Below are 14,540 nucleotides of genomic sequence, written 5' to 3'. Positions count from 1 at the left end.
GATGCCCCACTCGAGGCACTCACTTGGTTATGCCAAGAGATTTGGAAAACAGCTACCTGGCCAATTGACAGGAAGAGATCCATATTTGTACCCATTCCAAAGAAAGGTGATCCCACACAACGTGGAAATTATAGAACAGTATCATTAATATCGCACGCAAGAAAGATCTTACTGAAGATAATTCAAAAACTGTTGCAGCAGTGTGTTGACAGAAAACTTCCAGAGGTGCAAACTGGATTCAGAAGAGGACGTGGAACAAAAGATATCATAGCTGTTGTCAGATGGATCTTGGCTCAAGGCAAAGAATACCAGAAAGATGTTTACTTGTGTTTTACTGTCTATGCAAAGGCGTTTGATTGTGTGGATCGTGACAAATTATGGATAACATTGAGAAGAATGGGAATTCCTGAGCACTTAATTGTACTCACGAAGAACCTGTACATTGACCAGGAGGCTGTCGTTCGAACGGAACAAGGGGACACTACATGGTTTAAAATCAAGAAAGGAGTGCGTCAGGGTTGTATCCTTTCCCCATACTTACTCAGTCTATGTGCTGAGCAGATAATCTGAGAAGCTGAACTGTATGAAGAAAAACGTGACATCAGGATTGGAGGAAGAATCATCAACAACCTGAGATACTCTCATGACACAACTTTGCTTGCTAAAAGTGAGGATGACTCGAGGCACTTACTGATGAAGATTGAATACTACAGTCTGCAGTATGGATTGCATCTCAATATAAAGAAAATAGAAATCCTCACAAATGGATCAATAAGCAGCATCACGATAAATGGAGGAAAAATTGAGGTTGTCAAAGAATTCTCACTGCTTGGTTCTACAATCGACGCCAATGGAAGCAGCAGTCAGGACATTAAACCGTGTGTAGCACTGGGCAGGTCGGCCACAAAGGAACTCTTTCAAGTGCTGAGGAGCAAAGATGTCTCTTTGAGGACTAAGGTGCGCCTGACACAAGCCATGATATTTTCATTTACCTTGTATGCATGTGAGAGCTGGACAATGAATAAGAAGACCGAAGAAGAGTTGATGCTTTTGAGTTGTGATGCTGGCGAAGAATTCTGAAAGTACCATGGACTGCTGAAAGAACTAACAGATCTGTCCTGGAAGAAGTGCACCCGAAATGCTCCTTGGAAGCGAGAATGGCCAGACTTCATCTCACCTATTTTGGTCATGTTGTCAGAAGAGACCATTCCCTGGAGAAGGATGTCATGCTTGGTAGGGTGGAGGGTTGACAAAAGAGGGGAAGGCCCTCAACGAGATGGATTGACACAGTGGCTGCAACAGTGGGCTCAAATATAGCAAGGATCATGGAGCTGGCACGGGATCGGGTGGTATTTTGTTCTGCTGTGCATGGGGTTGCTACGAGTCAGAAACGACTCGACGGCACCTAACAACCACAAGTATTCCATCTCATGTATGTACCACAGTTTGGTTATCCATTCCTTCATTGATGGGCATTTAGGTTGTTTCCATCTCTCTGGTATTGTGAATAGTGCTGTGATAAACATGGGTGTGCATGTATCTGTTCTTGTCCTGTCTCTCACTTCTTTAAGATATATACCTAGTAATGGGATTGCTGGATCAAATGGTATTTCCATTTCAACTTTTTAAGGAACTGTATAGGCCACTTTCTTTAGTAAATACACTAGTTCTATCATTATTTTTTGTTTATGTGATACTAAAAAAAAAATTTTGTTGTTGAGAATGCACACAGCAAAAACATTCATCAATTCAATTTTCTGTGTGTACAGTTTGGTGACGTTGATTACATTCTTTGAATTGTGTTACCGTTCTCACCCTCCTTTTCTAAGTTGTTCCTCCCTCATTAACATAAACCCACTGGCCCATAAAGTTTTATCCAGTCTTTCTAATTGCTGTTGTCAATTTGATCCCATATAGATAGTTCTTAAAAGAGCATAAACTGAAAGCAGACATGCTTTACTAGTTTACTAAACTATTGTTTGGTTTTAAGAAGACTTCAGGGGATATTTTTGGTTTAAGGTTTAAAGATTAGTTTAATGCAGTAGTTTCAGGGGTTCATCCAGCCTCCCTGGCTCTAGGAAGTTTGGAGTCCATGAGAGTATGAAATACTATTATTCATTTTCCTCCTTTTGATCAGGATTCTTCTATGGAATCTTTGACCAAAATAGTAATGGCAGCCAGACACCATCCAGTTCTGGTCTCCTGGCAAAAGTATGTGTTTCTTTTTTAAACTTGTTAATATAAGGGCATTTAGGATACAGGCTTCAAGGTCTATCACGGGATGAAAGTTTTATCTATCCATTTTGGGTCTCTGATGGAACATGTTGGTAGTTGTATATTTACAACTTGTATTTCTTTAACATTAATCTCAGTGTTAAAGAGCTCTGGTAGCACAGTGGCTAAGACACTTGCCTACTAGCCAGACGGCTGGCGGTTCAAACCCACCAGCCACTCCTCTGAAGGAAGGTTGGGCAATCCTACTTCCGTAGTGATACTGCCTCGGAAACCCAAGGAGGGGTTGCTATGAGTCGGGCTTGACTCGACGGCACATAACAACAACAACAACAACAACAACATTTCTTTAACATTAATCCCAGTGTTAAAGATGAGATTCCTCTTTACTGTAAGTTATTTATTAGAGTTCAGACACCCTTGACTGGAAAAATCAAATTGTTGCTGTGTTTAAGTTCTTTAACATTGGGTCATTTGAAATTCTAAGGCACAGCAGAGCCAACTAAGTAAACCCCAAATCCACTGCAGTTGAGTTGATTCCCACTCATAGCAACTAGGTTTCCAAGGCTGTAAATATTTGTGGAAGTGGATTGTCCCATCTTTCTCCTGTGGAGCAGCTGGTAGGTTTGAACCAACATTCTTCTGGTTAGTAGCCTTACCCACCAGTTCTCCTTCCAACTAAGTAAGGGCTCTGGGAAAAGAGGAAAGTACAATTATTAATGTTCTGGTGGCATAGTGGTTAAAGTATTTGGCTACCAACCAAGAGGTTGGCAGTTTGAACCCCCTGCCACTCTGTGGGAGAAAGATGAGACAGTCTGCTTCCATAAAGATTTACAGCTTTGGAAACCCTGTGGGGCAGTTCTACTCTGTCCTAAAGGTTTACAATGGGTGAGAATCGACTCAGTGACTGGGTTTGGTTTTGATTTTTTTCCCTTTTAGTTTTCTTAATTTGCGCATTAGAAGACACTAGTATATTTTCCTGTGGCACTTTGATAACATCAGAAGGGAGTCTTGTTCAAGGTACAGAGTAAAGAACAGCCTATAATTTAAGATTCCATCAATAGTCAGGTGTAAGAATGTAATTCTACTGTCAGGCACAGATTAAATGTGTTAAAGACATAGCTGATTCTTTCCCTATGGCTCTTACTTATATTACTGTTTTTTTCTGTGCACTGTTTCAGTAATGACAGTTTTATTATGTTGAGGATAGCTTATATCCTGCGTAGATAAACTCATAGCTGAGAGCCCAAAGGGTTCAGAGTGATGAATAGTGACATTAAAATTATTTCTCTTTCTCCTTGTATTGTTCTGGTAGCAATAGTGGTAGTGGTAATATAGCATCCACAGCATACCAGACAAAAAATTAAGTGTTTTACATGTATTATTATTTTTAAATATATCGCAAACTTGTTTAATTTATTGATTAAAAAAGAATACATCCAAACTGTATGTTTACGTGTATTATTGCTTGAATAATTTCTTTTAGAAAGGCAGAGCAGGTTAAAGATGTCCCAAATGTCCAACTTTCCCAAACTGCTGTGCCACACCATCATCTCTGATATCAACTTCTCCTCCTCCCCTCAGTAATCTCCCTCTTGTTTTAGGGTTTTATGTTTTACTGTAATGTCTCACAGAACCCACAGACTCCCAAGAAAACGACTCACATGGTGGTAGTGGAGGCTGGCAGGCTGGCAAGTCCCAAGTCTGTGGGTAGGTCTGGAGGAATCACCCAATTCATGTGGTTGCAGGGGTTGGCAAACCCAAATCAGCGGGTCAGATGACTGGCTGCTGTCTCAAGTCCACTGGTGAGCTGATGACAACCAAACACAAGCTGGAACAAGAGAGATAACTTTCCCAGGACATTCACATTCCTCAAGGAAGCTAAGGGTGGTGACTTGAGTCACACCCTCCAGCAAGGACTCAAGATATATCCCACCCTAAACAGGCATAGAGACTAGGATTTATAATACATCACAAAATAGAAGACGATGGCTAGCAGGGCCGTGTTAAATAATTCACAGCATTGCAATTATTAACTCATATAATTCTGTCAACTCTGTGAGATACTGTTGTTGTTGTTATGTGCCGTCGAGTCAGACCCGACTCATAGCAACCCCTCCTTGGGTTTCAGAGGCAGTATCACTGTGGAAGTAGATTGCCCCATCTTCCTTCCGAGGAGTGGCTGGTGGGTTTGAACAGCCAGCCTTCTGGTTAGCAGTCAAGTGTCTTAGCCACTGCTACCAGAGCTCCTTGTGAGATACTATTATTCCCATTTTACTAATGAGAAATTGAGGCACAGACAGGTTAAGTAACTAACTACTCCAAGTAATAATAACGAGTAAATGACAGAGGTAGGAATTGATCTGAGGCAGCCTGGCGCCAGAGTCCTTCCTCTTAACCATTATACTTGTACTGTGTTTATTTGACACCCATATAAATAAAGGGAAACGAGATAAAAAAATGCTTTTAAAGTCTTTGTGGGCTCTGTGGAACTTACTATTTGTTCGTTCAGTGCTCTCTGTAGAATCAGTGATTACAGAGAGAACATTTAATCTCAAAGCATTCATCCCTATTTTCAAACTAGTATTTTCAAATCTGCTCTCCATCTTGCATTTAGAAAAAGTACACTTGAACTTTTTAGTTGAATTGGGAGATCAAGAGCTTATAGACAGGATATTGCGTGTGAGTATTTAGACTGTATGAGCTGACCCCCTGAAGCAGTAATTTGGATAAATCACAGTGTTTCCACTAGAGCACAGCACTATTAGGAGTTCTGACTTCAAAGTGTTTATGTGTATATTTTATATGTATTTTAGTAGATAGGCTACTTCACAAATTGAGTCAATCTTGTATAAATTCTAAAAACCTTTCAGAGCCGTTGAAATCCAAGAAACTTCTAGGCATTTTGAAGTAGAACTATGAGCAATGTGAAATGTTACCTTTTTGGAGATTTTTGATAAGTAGAATAAATAAAACAACCTGCCCAGTTTTAAATGCTTAAAATTCAGGTCTAAAGAGCCTCCTTTTAATCTTGCAGAATTATTTCTCACTTGAGCATAGGTTTGCATATGCGTCTTACCTTTAAGCCTGAGTTAATGGCCACTTTTTTTTTAAACTATGGTGAAAATATATGTAACAAAACATTTGCCAGTTCAGCAATTTTTACATGTATAATTCAGTGGCATTGATTACATTCATCGTGTTACACAGCCGCCACTGTTCTTTTCCAAAATATTCCACAATCACTGACAGAAACTCACTGCCCCCTGAGCAATGACTCCCTCTTTCTCCCTCCCTTTCACTTCTGTTGTCAGATGCTGGCGAGTCAGTTCCAACCCACAGTGACCCTGTGTACAACGGAATGAAACACTGCCCTGTCCTGCATCATCTTCACCATCCTTGCTATGCTTGAGCCCGTCGTTGCAGCCACCGTATGACTCCATCTCTTTGAGGGCCCTCCCCTTTCTCGCTGACCCTTTATGAAGCATGATATCCTTCTCCAGAGCTTGGTCCCTTCTGACCAAAGTACATGAGGTGAAATCTGGCCATTCTCACTTATGAGGAGCATTCTGGCTGTATTTTTCTTCCAAGACAGATTTGTTTCTTCTTCTGGCAGGCCATGGTATTTTCAATATTCTTCACCAACACTACAATTCAAATGCATCAGTTCTTCAGACTTCCTTATTCATTGTCCAGCTTTCACATGCATATGAGGCTATTGAAAATACCATGGCTTGGGTAAGGTGCACCTTAGTCTTCAAAGTGACATCTTTGCTTCTTAACACTTTAAAAGAGGTGTTTTGCAGCAGATCTGCCCAGTGCCGTATATCATCTTCGTTCTTGACTGTTGCTTCCATGGATATTGATTGTGGATCCAAGTAGAATGAAATCCCTAACAATTTCAATCTTTTCTCCATTTATCGTGATGCTTATTGATCCACTTGTGAAGATTTTAGTTTTCTTTATGTTGAAGTGTAATCCATAATGAAGATTGTAGTCTGTGGTGTTCCTCAGCAATTGGTTCAAGTCATCTTCACTTTCAGCAAGCAAGGTTGTGTCATTTGCATGTTTCAGGTTGTAAATGCGTCTTCCTCCAACCCTGATGCCACGTTGTTAGTACAGTGCAGGTTCTTGGATTATTTGCTCAGCATACGGATAGAATAATTATGGTGAAAGGATACAACCTTGATGTACAGCTTTCTTGGTTTTAAATCATGCAGTAAAACACACACAAACTCACTGCTGTCGAGTCGATTTGACTCATAGCGACCCCTCCTTGGGTTTCCGAGGCGGTATCTCTGTGGTAGTAGATTGCCCAGTCTTCCTTCCGAGGAGTGGCTGGTGAGTTTGAACCACAAGCCTTCTGGGTAGCAGTCAAATGCCTTAGGCACTACGCCACCAGAGCTCCCATACACTGTCCCCTTACTCTGTTTGAATGATTGCCTCTTGGTTTATGTATAGGTTCTTTCCATCTCTGGTAACTGCTAATGAGCTTTGGTCTCTCTATATTTGCCTATTTCATATAGGTTTAATTGTACAATATTTGTTCTTTTGTGGCTTATTTCACTCAGCATAATGTTTTCAGGGTTTATCCATGTTGTAGCATGGATCAGGACTTTATGGCTGAGTAATATTCCATTGTGTGTATGTACCACATTTGGTTTATCCGTTCATGTTGATTGGCATTTAGGTTTTTTCCACCTTTTGCCTATTGTGAATAGTGCTGCAGTGAAGGATAATAGCAGTAATGCAGTGTACTAATAGCTACTATTTGATAAAAAGGCCAGTGCTCAATTTCTTCTGCTTCCTGTCTTCTTGGCTTTTGTGGACCTGGACGTGTGTTCAGTACCTGTGTTAGAACATGTCTACCCTGGTGCTTTAGATTAGTCAAGTGTTTGGCTGGAAGAGTAGGCCACTAGTTCATCCATCAAGTGTGCATTTTATGGAAGTAGATGACTTTCTCATGTTCATTTTCTTTCCCGTAGGTCTATGAAGGCTTAGACATCATCACCAACAAGGTTTCTGCCCAAGAGCAGAGACTCTGCCAGCATCATATGATCAGCTTTGTGGATCCTCTTGTGACAAATTTCACAGTGGTGGACTTCAGGAACAAGGCAACTACTCTGATATCCTTCAGAAAGTTAGCAACTAGGCTTCATAGGTACAAGGCAGCCCAATTCAAGCAAGAAGTTTCCTCCTCATAGTGATGATTTCTTTTAAGCAGGGCCACTGAAGACCTAACTATCAAGAGGGAACATGCCTATGAGAACCATGTGGATTGAAACATAGAGTACCTTGGTCTTCACCATGTAGTCCTCAGAAGACAGCATTTCATGGGAGTTTGTTAGAAATGCTGGATCTTGAGTCCTACCTCAAATCTACTGAATCAGAATCTACATTTTAACAAGAGTCTCATCTGTTTCATAGGCACATTAAAATTTGAGAAGCACTGGTTTAGTGGAGAGAACACTGACTTAGGGATCACAAGATCTGTGTTCTAGTCCTAGAGCTGCTGCTTTTTATCTTGTGAATTTTATTGGGTAAAGCATTTAATTAACTCTCCTGAGCTTCAGCTTCCTACTCTTTAAATGGTGATACCACATGAATTTATAAATATATTGAAGTTACAATTAGAATTTCAAAGGAATTGTTGGGTGGGGAAGACTAGAAAAAATGAGACGAGATTTTTGAAAAAGAATAATATAAAGAGGAACTTGGACTGGCAGATATTAAGACTTTGAAAAGTCTTAATAGAATAGCATGAAACTTACATAAAACTAGACATATTTATGCTACAGAATAGAAAGCCCCTGTTCAAAGTCAAATGTATGTATATATTTAGCTTATGATCAAATTGGCTTTTTTTTTTAAATTGTGATTTGGATGAAAATTTACAGCGCAAATTCACTTTCCATACAGCAGTTCATATATACTTTGTCTCATGATATTGACCACAATTCACCACGATGCATCAGCTTCCCTCCCACTTCCTCCTGACAGTCACCTCTTCCCTGTATCCATCCCTCCATGCACCCCTGCCCCCTGAGCTGTCTCCCTGTGCATAAATAGCTCTTCTTTCTTCCATGATTATTCTCTCCAAGGAGTATTTCTACCTCAGGTAAATGTTCAACTCATATGCCTGTCTTTTGTTAGGCTGGAAGCCACAGGTGTGGCATCAATTTCCAGACCTGAAGGGCAGCTAGGGGCCACAGTCTCAGTGGTTCTACCAGGTTCTCTCTCAGACCAGCAAACCACCCCCCCCACTTTTTTTTTCCCCAAGTGATTTTTGAATTTTGTTCCACATTGTTCTCCCTCTCTATCCAGGATCTCCTACACAGATCCCCTTCCAGGTGGTTGACAGTTGTAGCTGGGCAACATCTAGTTCTTCTGGTCGTATAGGCTGAGGATTGGATGGTGTGCCAATCACTAGGACTAATTGTTTCCATGAATCTTTGGTTTTCTTCATTCTTCTTTGCTTTGGACGAGGAGAGACCCATCGTTGCATCTAGATGGCTGCTTGCAAGCTTTTAAGATCCCAGTCGCTACTCGCCAAAGTAGGAGGTGGAACAATGTTTTGTGTAGTATGTTATTGCCAATATGTCCCCTGTGACTCTGGTCCCAAGCCCACAGGTTCAACTACTCAGTCCCTCTGGGTAGGTGGCTGTGACCAAGAAGTGACCATAACTTTGTCCCTTGTCAGCCCTACTATACACCTGGGCAAAGTGGCATTTTTAAACAATGGAGGAATGATGAAGTACTTAATAATTGTTCCTGGAGAAAAGAAAAATAAGGTCAGGTCCTCATATATGACACAATAATAAATTCTGCATAGAGTTCAGAGTTTTATTTAGATACATAGTGCAACTTTAAAACAAATGGGAGAACATATAGTTGAGTACTTATGTGATGTTAGAGTAGGGAAGGTATTTGTAAATATATATATATATTTTAAAGAAGGAAAATAGCTAGATTTGAATATGTAAGAATTTGTACTGGTGAGGAGAAGTATTAACCAGAACTCCTAGGTATATACCCTAGAGAAACTCCTGTACAGTATACCAGGAGAAATGTGGTAGATCTTGTTCGTAATAGTATTACTTTTAATAGCAAAACCATATAGGCATCCATATCCCCACTTCCGGAAGAATGTATGAAATTTGCTGTATTCGTATAGTTAAATACTTTCCAGCAGTGAAATAGCAGCTGGATAAAATACATAAAAGAACACACGTCCAGGTCCACAAAAAAATAATTTTGAGGGGAAGAGAGGATACAAAAGGATACATGCATGTTGATACTATTTATTATTAAGGTTAAAAAGCAAACAAAACTAACCAATTGAGTAGCATTGATACAAAGAAAAACATAGAATTAAAAAAACAATTCAAGGTAGAGGTTCCTTCTGAGGGTAAGTAGGAGGTTGGGATGGAAAAGGAATACACAGGGTATTTCAAAGGAATTGGTAATACTCCATTTCTTACATTAGTTCATGAGTGTCTCTTTTATCATTAGGCTTCGTAATTTACATACGTTACATATATTCTTTTGTATGTATTAAATATTTTATAATTTTTAAAAAAGGAAACAGCCCACTATGAACGAAACTTAAAAAGCAGAGTGCATCAGAGGGGGATCTATAAAGGAGATCCTAGATAGAGTGGGAGAACAATGTGGAACAAAACTCAAAATCATTAAAAAAAAAAAGGGACCAGGTTTGCTGGTCTGACTAGCTTGGTGGAACCCCTAAGGCTATAATCCCTAGGTGCCCTTCAGGTCTGTAATTGAACCCACTCTTGTGGCTTCCAGCCAAACAAAAGACAGGCATATGAGCTGAACATTTACATTAGATAGATATACTCCTTGGAGAGATCAGTTATGGAAGAATAGAAGGGCTATGTATGCACAGGGAGACAGCTCGGGGGCAGGAGTGCATGGGAGGAAAGGACATAGGGAAGAGGTATACTATGGGGAGGAAGTGGGAAGAGAGCTGCTGGATTGTGGGAAATTGCAGTCAATGTCATGAGACAAAGTGTATGTGGACTGCTGTATGGAAAATGAATTTGCTTTGTAAACTTTCACCCAAATCACAATAAAAATTAAAAAAGAAGAAAAAAAGCAGAGTACAAACCAGAGGGAAGATACATATAACATAAAAAGGTAAATGGTTAATATTCTTAATACGTGAAGAATTCTTACAAATCAGTAAGAAAAATACCTAAGGGTGTGAACAGTAATTCACAAAGGAAGAAATACAAATGGTAATAAATATGAAAAAAGGTTTACCCTTGCTATTAATCAAGGACATGCAAATCAAAATAATGTGATAGTTGTTTTTTTTTAAGCCTATGAAATGGGTAGAGATTAAATGCTATTAATAATTCCTGCCCTACCTGCTTTATAAGGTTGTTAGATGAGATGAGATAATGTATATGAAAATCCTTTGCAGCTTAACATGTATCACCACATATAAGTCATTGCAGTAAGACAATTGACTTGTCCAGAAAGAACTGATACAAATTAATAAATAAGATTGTTAAGGGGCAGCAATAACGAGAATGACTCAATCAGATCACTTGTAGGTTAAGATATTTGTGAAGTTAGAGAGGAGTTTAGAATCAGAATGTCAGAATGTCAACCTTGATTTGACAGATAAGTTACTAGATACTGAGGCCCAGAGAGGAGAAGGGTTTTGCTGAAGATCACAGTGTTTTCATGGCTTTGAACAGACAAATAAGCCTTTTCCCACCATATATATCCTATTCCATCTCACCCTTCCTCTTCCATTTGTTCCCCTTCTTCTGGTATCTTCTTACCATTTCCCCATCATTTCCTTACTCCCTTTCACTTTGCTAATTATATTATTTAGTTGCAGTTTTGTTTTACTGTATAATTACTGTATAATTATAATTCCCTATAATTAAAGGGTAAAATAGAAAATTTCTGTTTCTCTTTTTAAAACAAATAGGCAGTAATTCTTCTTTATGGTCTTTTATTGGTAGCTTCTTTCTCTTCATCCTCCCCAATCTCATAAGGGTAACTGGGCTTTTGATTTAAGAAAAAAAAACCAACTCACTGCTGTCCAGTTGCATCCGACTCATAGCGACCCCTCCTTGGGTTTCTGAGGCAGTATCACTACGGAAGTAGATTGCCCAGTCTTTCTGCCAAGGGGTGGCTGGTGGGTTTGAACCGCATGCCTTCTGGTGAGCAGTCAAATGCCTTAGGCACTACACCACCAGCGCTCCTAGGACTGTTGATAGAAAAGGTTATCTATCTCTGTGCCCATAGACTGGCCGGCAAGGAGAAGAAGTGTGTAAACAATTTTTCAGATGTTAAAAGTAATTTTTTATCAATTATCCTCAGAAGCAAAGCCCATCTTAAAGCAGATAATTATATGTTCAACAGAGATTCTGAAGAAAAGAATTCAAAGTATTAGGGAGATAAAAAAACAACACAATAATGGCTAAAGTAAATTAAGTGGTTACTGTTTCCCATGCATTGTGGTAAGGGATTTATGTATTTTGTCACATTTAATGCTCATAAGAATTCATGAGGATCTTATATAGGTGAGAAAACTGAAGCTTAGAAAGGTTAACTTGCCCAAGAGTTGGCACTGGTAATTGAAGTTTGTCCAGGGCCTGTGCTTCATTTGTAATTGATCTGGTGAGGTATGAAATAACAAAAGCATGTGCACTACATAATGGTGGAAACTGACTGAGTCTAAGAACCATGGTTTAGAAAAGCCAGATGTAATTTCACTTACAAAGCAAAGTTGCACAATGGTTATCACCTTGATGCCTTCTGAGTACTTGACACTTGGTTCTGAGAATCCTTGGGCTTGTGCTCATTATACTGATTTAGGATACCAATGAAACTTTGAATTTTAGCAGCAAAGCCTAGGAAGGAATTACCATCGTGCATTTATCTCTGGTTTATGCAAGCTCCTTCAGAACTGACTGAAAATAATTCTGAGAATTCATGAGAAGCGGTGAAGATTGATATCAATCCATCTTGGTTTCCACCCTTTCTCCTCTGCTCTGCAGACAAATGAATATGGTTTCCTGCTAATACCCTCTTTCCCATGTGAGTCAAGAGTCTTTTCTTGATTATAAAATATTGTGATGTCTTTCTTAATGTTCACATTGAAGATATATTTGCCCGAGACAAAATTCCTATTGTCGTGGGAGGAACAAATTATTACATTGAGTCTCTGCTTTGGAAAGTTCTTGTCAATACCAAGGTATGTTTAGTTCATTTGTAACTCGCTAAAGAAATGGGTTCTACTTCTTGCCTGTGAATTTTAGTGAGAGGAAGGTTGACTTTTGCCTGTTACACTCAGCAACTGTAATTTTCCTACTTAATATTCTGAAGCAAGTGCTACCTCTATATGTGAAGTGTGCTCTTCTAGGCTGGCCTAAGGGCAGGGGCTGTGTGGGAAAAATGCTCCTCTGTGGCTTACTTACCGTCTCCAAGTAAGTTAACTGTATAGTAGTCTGTTTCAGCATTTCCTGGCTGGCAGCAGAATCCATACAGTCAGGAACATTTCTAACACTAACCATTCTTACAGAGATGCTGCTACATGGGGTGAGACTTTGCAAACTGTATTGTGGTAATATGTTAATTATGGTCCACTCTTTGGCCATCCTTGCTGAGAAGACTAGATACCTGTTACGCTAAGATAGATGTGGTAGCCCTGGTACTTGTATGCACTTCTGACCAGGAACTAGGTTACCTGAGTCCTCCCCAGTCAGTAGATTCTGCTTCCTCTTTGCGTGTTATGGCTTCACAGCACTTTCCACTGTGTATTAGAATTCTGTTTATGATCTGTTGCTTACTGTGTGGAAAGATCTTCTGATTTATCTCTGTTCTCTATTCCTAACACTTAGCAGAGTACCTGGCATATACACAATCTCAATTTCATGTTTGTGGAATTGCAGAATTAAATTTATTTATAATCCTCATTTAATAGCTCCAGGAGATGGACACTGAGAAAGTGATTGACCGGAAAGTAGAGCTTGAAAAGGAGGATGGCCATGTACTTTACAAACGCCTAAGCCAAGTGGACCCAGAAATGGCTGCCAAGCTACACCCACATGACAAGCGCAAAGTGGCCAGGTAAGAAAGCGCTGGCCTGCTGACCCCAAATTCCTTTAGAGTTGGGGGAGAGTCAGGTCTTTAGTTTGCCTTGGTGACAAGAGAAGTTTGGTAACAGCTAGTGGAGATGGATGTGTTGTTCTAGCTCAGCAGGTTGGGAGGCCCTAAGTTAATGCCTTACTCCAACTTCCTCAATAAATAGTTGCATCCTAGTTTGTTGTTACATTAAATGCGTACCACAATGTAGTCTTTCCCTAGGGCCTGTGTAATCTTGCTTCATTTTCTGTTTGATCTTTGCTTGTATACTAATTTTCATATAAATTTCTTTCTGGTGTACAGTCCATTTACATTGTGATTTGGGTTTCATAATTGGTTGTGCAATGCTGAGTTCTGCCCCAGCAGCTTTCCCAGTGGGTGGTGGATTTTATAAATTCTCATAAGTCAGCTCACCTTTATACATGGAGACTGTAGGGAGAGAGCTGGTGAATGAACTCATAAGGTCATGTTTTCTTAGGTTGTTGTGATATTACAGTCTCATGTGTTAGATTTATTTTTTTACAGTGCTGGGAATGATTTCACATCTGATATAGTAGAAGGCCTACTGAAGAACCTAAAATAAAATACAGATAATTATACAAATTAAATATCATAGTTAACACCTGGTATTGATAGGATTTAGGACATGTCCTGCTCAAGTAGATTTTCTACATCAATGTTTTTTAATCCTTTTTTAAAAATTATTGCCCCCCTAAAAATCCTTTTTAGAAAATCTTTTTCCCCCGTTGTGCTCCTCTCCCTGTGAAATTTATCACTTAAGAATAAGATCTTTCAGGTAGGGTTGTGCTTTGGCAGTCCACAAATTATTGGAATATCTAAGGTTTTTTGCCCTGTTAAATGTAGTATCACCCTGGTAACAGTGCATATTCTAGATAAATGAAATTATATTTCAAAGTTTCCAGATGCTTTGTTTTAAACATTTTATTAGAAATCTTTCAAAAAATTTTTAAAAACTCAGAAACTTGTGATGAATATATTCATTTTTTAAAAAACATTCATTTTCACATTGTTTCATAACATGGTTTTAGAGCTTAGACATTATTATTCTCTCTTTTTACTAATCAGTCTTCCTTATCACCTCTCATTTTGCTACTTTAAAACTAGTAATGGGAGGAGCCTTGGTGGCATACTGGTTAAAACACTTGCCTGCTACTAGAGAG

At 39.3% G+C, this 14,540-nt stretch overlaps 1 protein-coding gene across 1 annotated transcript in view; it reads left to right on the top strand.

Annotated features, from left to right (window-relative positions):
- The window catches only part of TRIT1 (tRNA isopentenyltransferase 1), a 62,996-nt gene that overhangs the window by 34,328 nt on the left and 14,128 nt on the right, over positions 1 to 14,540 (top strand). Inside the window, exons 2-4 of the mRNA XM_007952684.2 lie at positions 7,218 to 7,358; positions 12,371 to 12,469; positions 13,199 to 13,344. Of these exons, the coding sequence (XP_007950875.1) occupies positions 7,218 to 7,358; positions 12,371 to 12,469; positions 13,199 to 13,344 (386 nt within the window). The remainder of the gene's footprint in view (positions 1 to 7,217; positions 7,359 to 12,370; positions 12,470 to 13,198; positions 13,345 to 14,540) is intronic.

This window comes from Orycteropus afer, unplaced genomic scaffold, assembly GCF_000298275.1.
Source record: "Orycteropus afer afer isolate SDZICR_OR568_19922 unplaced genomic scaffold, OryAfe1.0 scaffold00355, whole genome shotgun sequence".
In the NCBI taxonomy this organism is placed as follows: Eukaryota; Metazoa; Chordata; class Mammalia; order Tubulidentata; family Orycteropodidae; genus Orycteropus; species Orycteropus afer.
The sequence above is the reverse complement of the archived record's forward strand: the minus strand, read 5'-3'. Positions and strand labels throughout refer to the sequence as shown.